This window comes from Esox lucius, chromosome 6 (genome assembly GCF_011004845.1).
Source record: "Esox lucius isolate fEsoLuc1 chromosome 6, fEsoLuc1.pri, whole genome shotgun sequence".
Lineage (NCBI taxonomy): Eukaryota > Metazoa > Chordata > Actinopteri > Esociformes > Esocidae > Esox > Esox lucius.
In genome coordinates, this window is record NC_047574.1 from 13,483,809 (window position 1) to 13,498,276 (window position 14,468).

The 14,468-nt window shown below is 42.1% G+C and overlaps 1 protein-coding gene across 5 annotated transcripts; it reads left to right on the top strand.

Moving 5' to 3' along the window:
• Positions 1 to 135: 135 nt before the first annotated feature.
• On the top strand, positions 136 to 13,968 carry thumpd2 (THUMP domain containing 2). 5 transcript variants are annotated; one of them, XM_029120200.2, is made up of 11 exons: positions 136 to 341; positions 1,581 to 1,707; positions 1,818 to 2,272; positions 2,419 to 2,496; positions 3,371 to 3,423; positions 3,674 to 3,761; positions 3,885 to 3,956; positions 6,155 to 6,269; positions 6,481 to 6,601; positions 7,082 to 7,253; positions 13,915 to 13,968. In XM_029120200.2, the coding sequence occupies exons 1-11, from the start codon at positions 231 to 233 to the stop codon at positions 13,924 to 13,926; spliced, it is 1,404 nt and encodes a 467-aa protein (XP_028976033.1). In that variant the 5' UTR covers positions 136 to 230; the 3' UTR covers positions 13,927 to 13,968. The 5 variants fall into 5 exon arrangements, with proteins under 5 accessions (XP_028976033.1, XP_028976032.1, XP_010887426.3 ...); XM_029120199.2 differs by lacking the exon at positions 13,915 to 13,968 and adding an exon at positions 11,418 to 12,121; XM_010889124.4 differs by lacking the exon at positions 13,915 to 13,968 and having other exon boundaries at positions 7,082 to 7,910.
• The last annotated feature ends 500 nt before the right edge of the window (positions 13,969 to 14,468 follow it).

Consider the following 14,468-nt stretch of genomic DNA (forward strand, 5'->3'; position numbering starts at 1 on the left):
TCCAGAGTAATTCTTAGAATGCATTCACCGCGGCGTCTATAATACCTTTCCTGAATAAGGCAAAATGTAGTCAGCGACTTTTATTTTGAAATATTTAAATCATCCGTGACCCGGAAGTACTCCTGTCACGTTACTCTCAATACATGGTTAAGTACCAGTTGGTATGGTGCATTTGTATTCGTACTTTTATAGATTTTAACGAAAAGCCTAGCATTTAGAAAGTAATCCTTATGAACAACTCCAACTGTCAGCCGTGTGCTCTAAAATTCTATTGCACTGCTGGTAACGGTATGGAGTATTTCCTGCTTCAGGAGGTGAAGACCAAACTTGCAGCCCAAGATGTGAGTCTACAGTACTAGCTACAGTAGTACTATATTAAAGATAGTACTGTATAGTACTGTAATGGCAAACCGTTTTCAAATGTTTTCACTGGAACTTACTAGACATTATTTCAAAGTTGCGAGTACTTATTCTATTCCTGTTGTTAGTAGTAACTATTTCATTTTTGAAAATTCAGTAAAGTTGAATTACATAATACATAAGACTAGTCAATATCTTAATGTAACTAGTTACTATTTAATAAATACTAGTTGTATTTCAGCAACTGCTAATCCCTAATTTGAACTAAGATAACATTTTCCTGTTTTACTAGTAAGAGTTATTACTAATAATCAGGCACATGCACAGAGAGACCACAGGGCGACATGAGCGCCTGCCCTTTTCTCATCAGACTCAACAAGTGCCCACTTGGCCAGTGTTTAGTAATTGGCTGTGGTTGTCACAAAGTCATGGAATCATTTAGCAACCAATATAAATATATATACATATGTACAGCCCGGAAGAAGTTAAGATACAACTGCACCTTTTTCTTTCCTTTCCAAAAAAGTTGAAAAGGTAAGGTTTGATTGACGAACAGAAGCGTTCAATTTGCAGTGGTGTCTTAATTTTAACCCTGCTGTTCCTCACTCACAACCTTCCTTTTCAACTTTTTTGGAAAGGAAAGAAAAAGGTGTACTGGTCTCAACTCAAACAAGAACCAGTTGAGTATGGTACATTATGCTCAGCCAGGCAAATGATAACCTAGAACCCTCAGACTGAACACAGGACCTTGAAGCCACTTCCACTTCATGTTTCTTGTCAACCCTCTAATCAGGGACTGACTTAGCACCAGGTGGGTGGAATTACAGATGTGGTAGAACAGGAAATAAAAGCAGGCTCTGGACTTTGTCTGGAAGCAGTTGAATACCCCTGACCTTTAATCAAAGCAGAGAGAACATGGCAGAACAAATTTTGGTCACTGATCCTGAGTGGATGTGGTGTGTGCTAATTGTTGAAATGTCTGCAGAAACCTTTTATTAGTACTTGATCTGCAAAACTATTGTACAGTGTTTTCAGATTTCAACATTTGCAGACCTGGCTATTGAGAATTTGAATTAGAGAGATCCTGCGTGTGAATGGAGGATCTGTCATTCACGTTCTCTTGCCCAGACAAGCTAGGTATTGCTCCAGATGTGACTTCAGCAATGTCTTCAGCGTGATGTTGAGTTATTGTAATCTTCTACTTTAATAATGTTGTTCAGGTGGATCACATCCCTGGAAAAGTGTTCTTCACTACAACATTTGGAGTAGAACATGTGAGGGAGCTGAAGTCTGCAGAGAGACTGTTTTTACTTCTTAAGCGATACGTTCCTCTCTCTCCCCGTACAGGTAGCAAATATTCTGTCTGTCCTCTCATTTAAAGAATTACAATTAGCTTTTGTATGGCACTGAACTTTATTTCCAGTGATAGTGTGTTCATGTTTCTATGCCACACTCAGCTATGACAGCACCTGAGATCCATTCAAGGCTCATGGGTGATGGGAGTGACTGGACCAGAGCTGTACTGTCCTGGAAACAGCTGCAGAGGGAGCTGACAAGAAGCGACCAAACAGCGAGCATGGTCCTGGCAGGAAGAAAAAGAAAGAGGAAGGAGGAGGAAGAGGGTGCGGTTGAGGGGTCTCCGCCTGACAAACCAAATGTGACCCCAAAACGGGCCCTAGTTGGTGAGAGCCAGGAGATAGGACTGAGAAAAGATCACTTGTCCTCAACAGAAGACTGTGAGAGTGGGAACTGTGTCGGCGGGGACACAGCTGAAGTGGATGATATTGACTGTGACCGTGATGGTGGGCTTCAAAGTGATGCCGGGGGTAGATTCAGTCACCAGGCGCCACCAGTGTCCTTCAGAGTGAGCTGCCGGTGCAGCGGAGCCCTGTCCCGGCGATTCACCCCCCAGGTACGCGCCTTTGAGGAGAGGAGCTTTACGTCTCGACCCAGCCGGTTGACTTGGGATTGTATGCAATAGCACAGGGGCTTTTTGAAAAACAGGATTTGACTCGGCCCTGTTTGTAGTTCTGTCTAATGCGGCGTCTGTCCCTCCAGGATGTCAGTAGGATTCTTGGGACAGCAGCGAGCCGACAGCTCGGCTGGAGAGTAGACCTGAGGAGACCAGATCTGGAGGTAATGGTCATCACCCTAACCATAATTAGATGATTACCGCAACGTGTGAGAAGATTGTACGATTTCTTTGCCTGAACTTCATGTTTATGTATTTTAATTCTGTGGCAATGTGACGCAAAATAATTCCTTGTTATGTCTGTTGTAATTGCAGTAAAATCCCAACTGTATACATTTCTCACAAAATGATCAAACAAAATAGAATTGATGTCTGTCAAGGTTTGCTAAACTCTACTCAGGCAGCCACAGATGTCAATTTTGTTAAACACTTGATTAAATTAGTCAACAAAGCCCCTAGTCCTTGACTAATTGAATCAGATGGGAGGAGAATGTCTACAATTACAATTGCCATAACATGGAATTAGCCTTAGCCTATAATCAGCATTTAAATTATACGTTTAAGTAATTCAACATATGCTTTTATCCCACTCAATGTCAATAGCCGATAATGATTCTGATAAAAAAAAAAAAGCCTTTTGACACCCAACCATTTCTCAAAAAAGTCATATAGCATTGGATCTTGGATTGAAACTGGGTGCTATGGTCAGTTGAAGCTCTTTGGCCTCAAAATAAACAATGATGCTTGTAATTTTAACAATTAATTTAATTTGAAATAAATTTATAATTGACCTAACTGTTTTAGGGATGTTCTATTGCTTGTCACTTATCTTCATAACTAACACTGGGAGATGAATAGTATACACATAGACCTTTAAAGATATTGAGGATTTGAGTATTATTTAAAAATTATACATTTTATTTCTGAATGCTCAGGTTTACTTTTGGTCAAACTTGCCCTAATGGCTTTTTTGTCTGGTTAACTTAGCGTTTCTCTGTCCCCCTTTGCAACTGTGTTAAAGTATGTTTTCTATTGTAGGTCAATGTTTATATAAGTGATGACCACTGTGTCCTTGGAATACCTCTCCTCAGGTTGGTGACATCCTCAAAATGTCCTGTTGCCCTGTGGGTTGACAACCATTTTCAGTGTTTAGGGTTAATTCTTTATCTCCGTTAGTCAAGCTTCTAATATTTGTCCCCCACAATGGAAACGACTGGGGGCAGTGGATCAGTTTAAATGAATAATACATAATTTGTTATGTTTTCCTTTTATTGGCTGCATCGTTTGTGGGCATGACATGTTACTGTTGCCATGTTCACGGTTTCCATTCTTGCTTTTCAGTCTCCCTTTAGCCAACCGTAGTTATATGAAAATTACTGGGCTTAGATCCACTGTAGCATGGGCCATGGCCTCTCTGTCTGACGTCAAGGTAGCTATGTCTGGTTTTGCTCTGAGGTTTGGTACGAACTTAAAAAGGACCAAATACCTTGTTTTTTTCTTCCTTCATTCCCTTGGCCTGGTGTGCTCTGAATGTCATTTCTCGTTTAATCAGCCTGGCTCTCGTGTATTAGACCCAATGTGTGGAGTGGGAACTATTCTGTTGGAAGCCGCCCATGAATATCAGGTAAGATATTTAAATTAAACCTGTGTACCTATCCAATTTAATGCCATTCTGTTGAACTATGTCATGTTAATCATGTCATGTTTAAGTATTTTAATTCTGTGGCAATGTGACACAAAATAGTAACTGACAAAATGACTTTCGAAAGTCTGCTTTGATAAGGAATTCTCACACACTAAAGAGGTTTGAGATGGCATGCTTAACAGATGAGGTTAAAGTCTGAAATGAAGTGTTCATGCGTGCACCTGGCACACAAGCAAGTGGCCACATTTTATTTATTTACTCAAATTGCTATTTTTAGCTAAAAGAATACTGAATTCATGAGTGCAGTTATATTCTGACATTAACCTATCAGTCTTTGGCAGGTCACTACACCACATAGAAACAGTATTACGAGTATGTTATGTTGTTCATTCCTGACAGAACTATAATATACAGTTGTCCTCATAAGTTTGCATACCCTGGCAGAAATTGTGACATTTTGGCATTGATTTTGAAAATATGACTGATCATGTCTTTTATTTTAGGATAGTGATCATATGAAGCCATTTATTATCGCATAGTAGTTTGCCTCCTTTTTGAATCTAATGATAACAGAAATCACCCAAATGGCCCTGACAAAAAGTTCACATACCCTTGAATGTTTGTCCTTGTTACAGACACACAAGGTGACACACGGGTGGAAATGGCAATTAAATCCACACCTGTGGCTTTTTAAATTGCAATTAGTGTCTGTGTATAAATAGTCAATGTGTTTGTTAGCTCTCACGTGGATGCACTGAGCAGGTTAGATATTGAGCCATGGGGAGCAGAAAATAACTGTCAATAGACCTGGCACAAGGGGCACACTACAGTGATACTTGAACAAAAATGAGCTGCATGTTCGAGTTGCCAGAAAGAAGCCTTTACTACACCAATGACACAAAAAATCCTAAATGCCCGACAACACCTTGACACGCCTCACAGCCTCTGACACACTGTAATTTGGAGTGACGAGACCAAAATAGAGCTTTATGGTCACAACCATAAGTGCTATGTTTGGAGAGGGGTCAACAAGGCCTATAGTGGACAGAATACCATCCCCACTGTGAAGCATGGTGGTGACTCACTGATGTTTTGGAGGTGTGTGAGCTCTAAAGACATTGGGAATCTTTTGAAAATTGATGGCAAGTTGAATGCAGCACGTTATCAGAAAATACTGGCAATTTGCATTCTTCTGCACGGAAGCTGCGCATGGGATGCTCTTTGACTTTCCAGCACGACAATGACCCTAAGCACAAGGCCAAGTTGACCCTCTAGTGGTTACAGCAGAAAAAGGTGAAGGTTCTGGAGTGGCCATCACAGTCTCCTGACCTTAATGTCATCGAGCCACTCTGGGGAGATCTCAAACGTGCGCTTCATGCAAGATGACCAAAGACTTTGCATGACCTGGAGGCAATTTGCCAAGAGGAATGGGCAGCTATACCACCTGCAATAATTTGGAGCTTCATAAACAACTATTACAAAAGACTGCACTCTATCATTGATTCTAAAGGGGGCAAAAGACAATAATAAGAACTTAGGGTATGCAGCCTTTTAAACAGGGGTCAGTACATGTTGCCATGTTTTGTTTTATGATTGTGCCATTCTGTTATCACCTACAGTTGAATGTGAATCCCATAAGAAATAAAAGACGTGTTTTGCCTGCTCACTCATGTTTTCTTTACAAATGGTACATATATTACCAATTCTCCAAGGGAATGCAAACATTTGAGCACAACTGTATTACTGTAGCATTAGTCAGCTTTAGGAATCCTATTACTGCTACATATCTACCTGGCTAGACAGCTTAATGAGGTAAACTTAGGGGAAAGTAGCTATGTGTTGAACATATCTGTATGCTGAAGACAGTTTTTGTTCCATGTACAGGGTGTGAACCTAGCTAGCTAATCAGTTGTAGGTGCTATACATTATGTTCTGCCAATAGTTTTCCCTCAATGCGGTCTAGATATGTGAACATCTCTTTAATTTTGCGGTACTACTGGTTACGGAAGCAAAATAAATTGCCCTTGGCTTTGGTTTGGGTCCTCTAGAGTTGGTGTATTGATACTTTTACATCAGATACTACTTCAGTGAGTTTGAGGCCACTTCTCACAATGCATATAACGGAATAGTCTTGGTTTGTTTGGGTCTGAAATTCATAGCGTTTCTTCTATGTACAGGATGCCTTTTTCATGGGTATGGACATTGATGAGTCTCAGCTGTTTAAAGCTTGTCAGAATGTGGAGTTTGCAAAGCTCAGGGATCAGATGCAACTTCTTCAGGCATCATGCAAGGGTATGTCAATCCACATCCAATTCACACTGTGCCTTTTATGTAGGACCTTTTTATGCCTGGTATGACTTGCATGAAAATTGTATGATGCATTCATATTTTTTATTTAAGATATCAAATGAAGATGTTTTTAGTTAATGTACCAGTTGTACTTGCATTATGTTTTTTATTTAGCCCTCCTTTTTTATTCCTTCTTTTTCTCTTTTCTTTTAAGATATTCCACTACCTTCAAGTAGTGTGGATGCCATTGTCTGTGATGTCCCTTTTGGGAAGAAGTTTGGCAGCAAAACTGACATGGTTGCCTCTCTGCCAGTGATTGTAAATGAGATGGAAAGGTAACTGAATTAAACCCCATCCCCATTTCAAAATTGCACAGATAAACATTGAGTATGGAGGAAATGTTACGATAGGAATTTTTCCCGATGTGGATTTTGCTTTTCTCAGAACTTGACTATTTTCTGGGCATGTATGGATCACTTTCTTCCCATATGTTTCTTCCTCCCTTGACTTTTAGGTACCTTTGTTTACGATTCTCTCTTTACATTACCATTTAAACAACATGGTGTAATCTTTGAAACTGGAATAATCTTTGAAACTGGAATAAAACCTGGCAGCTACTTAGACATCCATTGTACACTAACATTTTCGGTCTGAACATCCTGTCATCTACAGACTTTGACCTGTTGTAGAAGACACCAAAGGTGTTTTTTGTAACTTGTGGACCATTACGAACACAAACTTGATGACAAACAGGCAGTCTATTTAGGCAATCCGTTTTAATCAAATGCCTGTGCCTGGTCGGGGTGATTTCTCAGAGTTCTCCGTGTGGGTGGGACCCTTGTTCTGCTGCTTAGTCCCCAGCTCTCCTGCCTGCTGAAGAAGATCATAACCCTGCAGCCTGTACCATCACATACCCAGGAAGAGGACCCTGGGCTAGGAGGTGGTATGGACCTTTTCCAGTCTCTGCAGCCTCAAAGCTACCACAGGGTGAGCCTGGGAGCGATAGACGCTATCATCCATAAGTACGTCAAGATACTGACTACTAGGTGCACTCTCAGTGGTCCTGACTCCATGCACATTCATACTCAACCCCTACATTGTGGACCTCGAAAAGATTTTTAGAGATTTTTAGAAATGTATGCACTGAATTCAATAGAGACATCAAATACAACACCACAGATATGAATTCTATCAGCATTACTACCACAATGTAAATCACAATTCATAAATGTCAAACTCTCTTCTGTTAATACTTTTTTGGTACCACTATCTCACCTTTAATCACCTTGAATCACCTTTAAACTTAGTAAATAAACATATATTTAGAATTTGTTTTGGAATTTGTTCTTAGTGTGAGATAACAGATCCCCATATGCACAAAATGCACTAAATTCACCCTGAGTTGACATGTTGATACAAAATGGGAGTTGAGCATATCAGATAATGGGATGTGATTGATAAGTATGTAACATGGACTTACTGTTGATGTGCACTGTCCATTTGGGAAAATATCCAGACACTTTCACCTTCAAATTATGTTGTTTATATGAATCTATTTCATGGGTCCCCTGCATGGCAGTCCGTGTCTCTAACCACTACGCTATGTAAGGGTCAGTCCGTGTCTCTAACCACTACACTATGTAAGGGTCAGTCCCTGTCTCTAACCACTACACTATGTAAGGGTCAGTCCCTGTCTCTAACCACTACGCTATGTAAGGGTCAGTCCGTGTCTCTAACCACTACGCTATGTAAGGGTCAGTCCCTGTCTCTAACCACTACACTATGTAAGGGTCAGTCCCTGTCTCTAACCACTACGCTATGTAAGGGTCAGTCCCTGTCTCTAACCACTACGCTATGTAAGGGTCAGTCCCTGTCTCTAACCACTACGCTATGTAAGGGTCAGTCCCTGTCTCTAACCACTACGCTATGTAAGGGTCAGTCCCTGTCTCTAACCACTACACTATGTAAGGGTCAGTCCCTGTCTCTAACCACTACGTTATGTAAGGGTCAGTCCGTGTCTCTAACCACTACGCTATGTAAGGGTCAGACCGTGTCTCTAACCACTACGTTATGTAAGGGTCAGACCGTGTCTCTAGCCACTACACTATGTAAGGGTCAGTCTGTGTCTCTAACCACTACACTATGTAAGGGTCAGTCCCTGTCTCTAACCACTACGCTATGTAAGGGTCAGTCCCTGTCTCTAACCACTACACTATGTAAGGGTCAGGCCGTGTCTCTAACCACTACACTATGTAAGGGTCAGGCCGTGTCTCTAACCACTACGCTATGTAAGGGTCAGTCCCTGTCTCTAACCACTACGCTATGTAAGGGTCAGTCCCTGTCTCTAACCACTACACTATGTAAGGGTCAGTCCGTGTCTCTAACCACTACGCTATGTAAGGGTCAGTCCCTGTCTCTAACCACTACACTATGTAAGGGTCAGTCCCTGTCTCTAACCACTACGCTATGTAAGGGTCAGTCCCTGTCTCTAACCACTACGCTATGTAAGGGTCAGTCCCTGTCTCTAACCACTACGTTATGTAAGGGTCAGACCGTGTCTCTAACCACTACGCTATGTAAGGGTCAGTCCCTGTCTCTAACCACTACGTTATGTAAGGGTCAGACCGTGTCTCTAACCACTACGCTATGTAAGGGTCAGTCCCTGTCTCTAACCACTACACTATGTAAGGGTCAGACCGTGTCTCTAACCACTACACTATGTAAGGGTCAGTCCGTGTCTCTAACCACTACGCTATGTAAGGGTCAGTCCCTGTCTCTAACCACTACGTTATGTAAGGGTCAGACCGTGTCTCTAACCACTACACTATGTAAGGGTCAGACCGTGTCTCTAACCACTACACTATGTAAGGGTCAGACCGTGTCTCTAACCACTACGCTATGTAAGGGTCAGTCCCTGTCTCTAACCACTACGCTATGTAAGGGTCAGTCCCTGTCTCTAACCACTACACTATGTAAGGGTCAGTCCCTGTCTCTAACCACTACACTATGTAAGGGTCAGTCCGTGTCTCTAACCACTACACTATGTAAGGGTCAGTCCCTGTCTCTAACCACTACGTTATGTAAGGGTCAGACCGTGTCTCTAACCACTACACTATGTAAGGGTCAGACCGTGTCTCTAACCACTACACTATGTAAGGGTCAGACCGTGTCTCTAACCACTACGCTATGTAAGGGTCAGTCCCTGTCTCTAACCACTACGCTATGTAAGGGTCAGTCCTTGTCTCTAACCACTACACTATGTAAGGGTCAGTCCCTGTCTCTAACCACTACACTATGTAAGGGTCAGTCCCTGTCTCTAACCACTACACTATGTAAGGGTCAGTCCCTGTCTCTAACCACTACGCTATGTAAGGGTCAGACCGTGTCTCTAACCACTACGCTATGTAAGGGTCAGACCGTGTCTCTAACCACTACGCTATGTAAGGGTCAGTCCGTGTCTCTAACCACTACACTATGTAAGGGTCAGTCCCTGTCTCTAACCACTACGCTATGTAAGGGTCAGTCCGTGTCTCTAACCACTACACTATGTAAGGGTCAGTCCCTGTCTCTAACCACTACGCTATGTAAGGGTCAGTCCGTGTCTCTAACCACTACACTATGTAAGGGACAGTCCGTGTCTCTAACCACTACGTTATGTAAGGGTCAGTCCCTGTCTCTAACCACTACGCTAGGGAAGGGACAGTCCGTGTCTCTAACCACTACGATATGTAAGGGTCAGTCCCTGTCTCTAACCACTACGCTATGTAAGGGACAGTCCGTGTCTCTAACCACTACGCTATGTAAGGGTCAGTCCCTGTCTCTAACCACTACGCTATGTAAGGGTCAGTCCGTGTCTCTAACCACTACACTATGTAAGGGACAGTCCGTGTCTCTAACCACTACGTTATGTAAGGGTCAGTCCCTGTCTCTAACCACTACACTATGTAAGGGTCAGTATGTGTCTCTAACCACTACACTATGTAAGGGACAGTCCGTGTCTCTAACCACTACACTATGTAAGGGTCAGTCTGTGTCTCTAACCACTACACTATGTAAGGGTCAGTCTGTGTCTCTAACCACTACACTATGTAAGGGTCAGTCTGTGTCTCTAACCACTACACTATGTAAGGGTCAGACCGTGTCTCTAACCACTACGCTATGTAAGGGTCAGTCCGTGTCTCTAACCACTACACTATGTAAGGGTCAGTCCCTGTCTCTAACCACTACGCTATGTAAGGGTCAGTCCGTGTCTCTAACCACTACACTATGTAAGGGTCAGTCCCTGTCTCTAACCACTACGCTATGTAAGGGTCAGTCCGTGTCTCTAACCACTACACTATGTAAGGGACAGTCCGTGTCTCTAACCACTACGTTATGTAAGGGTCAGTCCCTGTCTCTAACCACTACGCTAGGGAAGGGACAGTCCGTGTCTCTAACCACTACGCTATGTAAGGGTCAGTCCCTGTCTCTAACCACTACGCTATGTAAGGGACAGTCCGTGTCTCTAACCACTACGCTATGTAAGGGTCAGTCCCTGTCTCTAACCACTACGCTATGTAAGGGTCAGTCCGTGTCTCTAACCACTACACTATGTAAGGGACAGTCCGTGTCTCTAACCACTACGTTATGTAAGGGTCAGTCCCTGTCTCTAACCACTACACTATGTAAGGGTCAGTATGTGTCTCTAACCACTACACTATGTAAGGGACAGTCCGTGTCTCTAACCACTACACTATGTAAGGGTCAGTCTGTGTCTCTAACCACTACACTATGTAAGGGTCAGTCTGTGTCTCTAACCACTACACTATGTAAGGGTCAGTCTGTGTCTCTAACCACTACACTATGTAAGGGACAGACGAATGGTCGGGTCACTCAGTAAGAGATATTCGCTCTTCTTGGCTGGCTCCGCTGACGCGCCCCGGCATAATCAGTAAAACCAAAACCTCTTCATTCTATAACAGACTTCAAATTGAATATACAAATCACAGAGCTTCATCCCTAAAAATATTTGAGAATTCTACAGATATTATTGCTGTGGGGGGGGCTAAGCCCCAAATGTATTGTGATCCTAGCATGCCTCTGTGATCCTGGCATGCCTCTGTGATCCTAGCATGCCTCTGTGATCCTTGCATGCCTCTGTGATCCTTGCAGGCCTCTGTGATCCCGGCATCCCTCTGTGCATGCAGATGATACAATTACCAGTTGCAAAAAATGACCTTCACCAGATTGACTGGTCAGTATTTAGACGTCAGTTGAGACACCGGTTAAAAATGTGTCTGGTCCAAACTGTAGTGATGCACCAATATATCAGCGACCAATCAGTTTGGGCTGATTATATGTAAAAATGTAATAAACACAATCGGACAATTTCCTATACAGTAAATTTGGCTGATCTGAATATGCCAATGTGCTACAGTAATTTCTATAAAATGTTTGCTCGATTCATTTGTCTTATTATTTTATTGTTATTTTTTCACTGTTGCAGTTTTGTTGATTAAGTCTTTTACCTTAGTATGTTTATTTCCAGGCATTATACTATGTAAAATTACAGAGAGTGTATTTATTATCATAAAATGTTTCATTATCAACCTTATTTTAATTTTTTAATCTAAATATATTCAACAATAACATTTGAATGATCTTATTTACACTTTAAATTAGAAGTATAATAAGAAGCAAGATTTTTATTTAATTAATGCCCAAAAATCATCTGTATCAACGTCAGCCGATTGTGTAATATGTTTATTACACAATCAGCCATCATTTTCTTATCGCTGTATCCCTCACCTTGTTATGGTTGAACAATAAACTGGTTGCTTTGCAGGCAATGACTGCTTGAAGTTTGGAACACATGGACATCACCAAACGCAGGGTTTTCTCCTTTGCAATGCTTTGCCAGGCCTTTACTGCAGCCTTCTTCAGTTGTTGTTTGTTTGTCTTTCTGCCATACGTTTTGTCTTGAGCAAGTGAAATGCATGCTTGTTTGGGTTGAGATCAGGTGATTGTCTCGGCCATTGCAGAAAATTCCACATCTTTGCCTTAAAAAACTCCTGGGTTGCTTTTGCAGTAAGGTTTGGGTCATTGTCCATCTGTAAAGTGAAGCGCCATCCAATCAGCTTCACTGAATTTGGCTGAATCTGAGAAGACAATATATACCTATACACTTCAGAATGAATCTGGCTGCTTCTGTCTTCTGTCCATTATCAATAAACACTAGTGACCCAGTGTCAATGGAAGCCATGCATGCCAATGCCATCACACTGCCTCCACTGTGTTTTACAGATGATGTGGTATTTTTCGGATCATGAACAGTTCCACGCCTTCTCCACACTTTTTTCTTCCCATCATTCTGGTACAGGTGGATCTTAGTTTCACCTGTCCAAAGAATGCTCTTGCAGGACTGGGCTGGCTTTTTTAGATTATTTTTGGCAGAATCTGGCCATTCTATTCTAGAGGTTCATGAATGGTTTGAACCTTGGGTGTGAGCCCTCTGTATTTGCTCTCATGAAATCTTCTCTTTATGGTAGACTTGAATAATGGGACACTATTGGGAGGAATGCCTACCTCCAGGAGAGTGTTCTTCACTTGGCTGGATGTTTTGAAGGTGTTTACCTTTACCATGGAAAGGATCCTACCATCATCCACCACTGTTCTTTCTTTCTCAGAATTGTATTTGCAGCTTAAGGATGGCCTGTTTCACTTGTTTGAAAGCTCCTTTGACTGCATGTTGTGGGTTATCAGCAACAGGTTCCAAATGCGAATGCCACACCTGAAATCAACTCTTTTACCTGCTTAACTTATGAAGAAATAATGAAGGAATAGCCCACACCTGTACATGAAACTGCTTTTGGTCCTTTGAAAAAGAGGGGGCTACATATTAAAGTGCTGTAATTCCTAAACTCTTCTTTCAATTTGTATGCGAATACCCTCAAATTAACGCTGAGAGACAGCATTTTAAGCCCACATTCATTATTTAACTGTAACTTGAATATATTGTGGTAAACAGCCAAAGTAAGTGTCAGTGTCCAGTTATATCTGGATCTAGCTGTATTACTAACTGTATAACTTCATAGTACTGTATATACATACAGTGCCCTCCATAAGCATTGGGACAATAAAGACAAAATTGCTATTTTTGCTGTACACTCAAGACATATGAAAAAAATATTAAACTATTAAAATTCTGATTTTCATGACAGAATCAAAAATACTAACTAACATAAAACAACACAGTTAGATAAGGCAGCTTTACACATTCATAATTCAGCCCAACCCTGTTCTAGCACCTGCGTGCTTGGGTAGTTTAGTTACATTAGCAATCAAGCTTCATCAAGCCTGCAATGATTACAGGCTTCTTTTTTGCCCTTTCACAACCAATTGATTATGAGTATGTGCCTGGCAATGTAAGACATTCATGAATAATCATTGAATTCAGGTGTGGTAAACACACGTTTTTCCAAAAAATTATAATCCTACCCGCTAACACTAAACCTAACCGTAACAACCTAATCTTATGCATAAACATAACCTAGCCCATAAACCTACTCCAAAGAATAAGAAATTTGATTAGATCAATGTAGACAGCATCAGGCAACAATCAACCAACATCAAATATCAAACATTTCTAAGTCAAGTTCATTCCAGACAGGTCCATTTGTGAGAAGCATCTTGAGGCAGGCACTCTCCACCAACCTGAAGTGGGCAAGCCACCATTTTCCGATTAAGGACTATGGCCTCGGATTTGGAGGTACTGATTCTCATCCCCACTGCTTCACACTCGGCTGCAAACCATCCCTGTGCATGCTGAAGGTCCTGGTTTGAAGGGGCCAACACGACAACATCATCCGCAAAGAGCAGAGACGAAATCGTGTGGTCCCCAAACCTGAAATCCTCTGGCCCCTGGCTGCGCCTAGAAATTCTGTCCATAAAAATTACGAACAGAACCGGCGACAAAGGGCAGCCCTGCCGGAGTCCAACATGCACTGGGAACAACTCTGACTTACTGCTGGCAATGCGGACCAAGCTCCTGCTTCGGTCGTACAGGGACCTGACAGCCCTTAGCAAAGGACCCAGGACCCCATATTCCCGAAGCACTCTCCACAGGATGCCGCGAGGGACACAGTCGAATGCCTTCTCCAAATCCACAAAACACATGTGGATTGGTTGGGCAAACTCCCATGAACCCTCCAACACCCCGTAGAG

What these genes read in the sequence shown, in the direction of transcription:
- thumpd2 (XM_010889124.4), top strand. Translation starts at nt 231, where the DNA reads ATGAACAACTCCAACTGTCAGCCGTGTGCTCTAAAATTCTATTGCACT. An exon ending in TCCTCTCTCTCCCCGTACAG is followed by an intron (nt 1,708 to 1,817) that starts GTAGCAAATATT and finishes TGCCACACTCAG; the next exon opens with CTATGACAGCACCTGAGATC. An exon ending in ATTGTAAATGAGATGGAAAG is followed by an intron (nt 6,602 to 7,081) that starts GTAACTGAATTA and finishes GTGATTTCTCAG; the next exon opens with AGTTCTCCGTGTGGGTGGGA.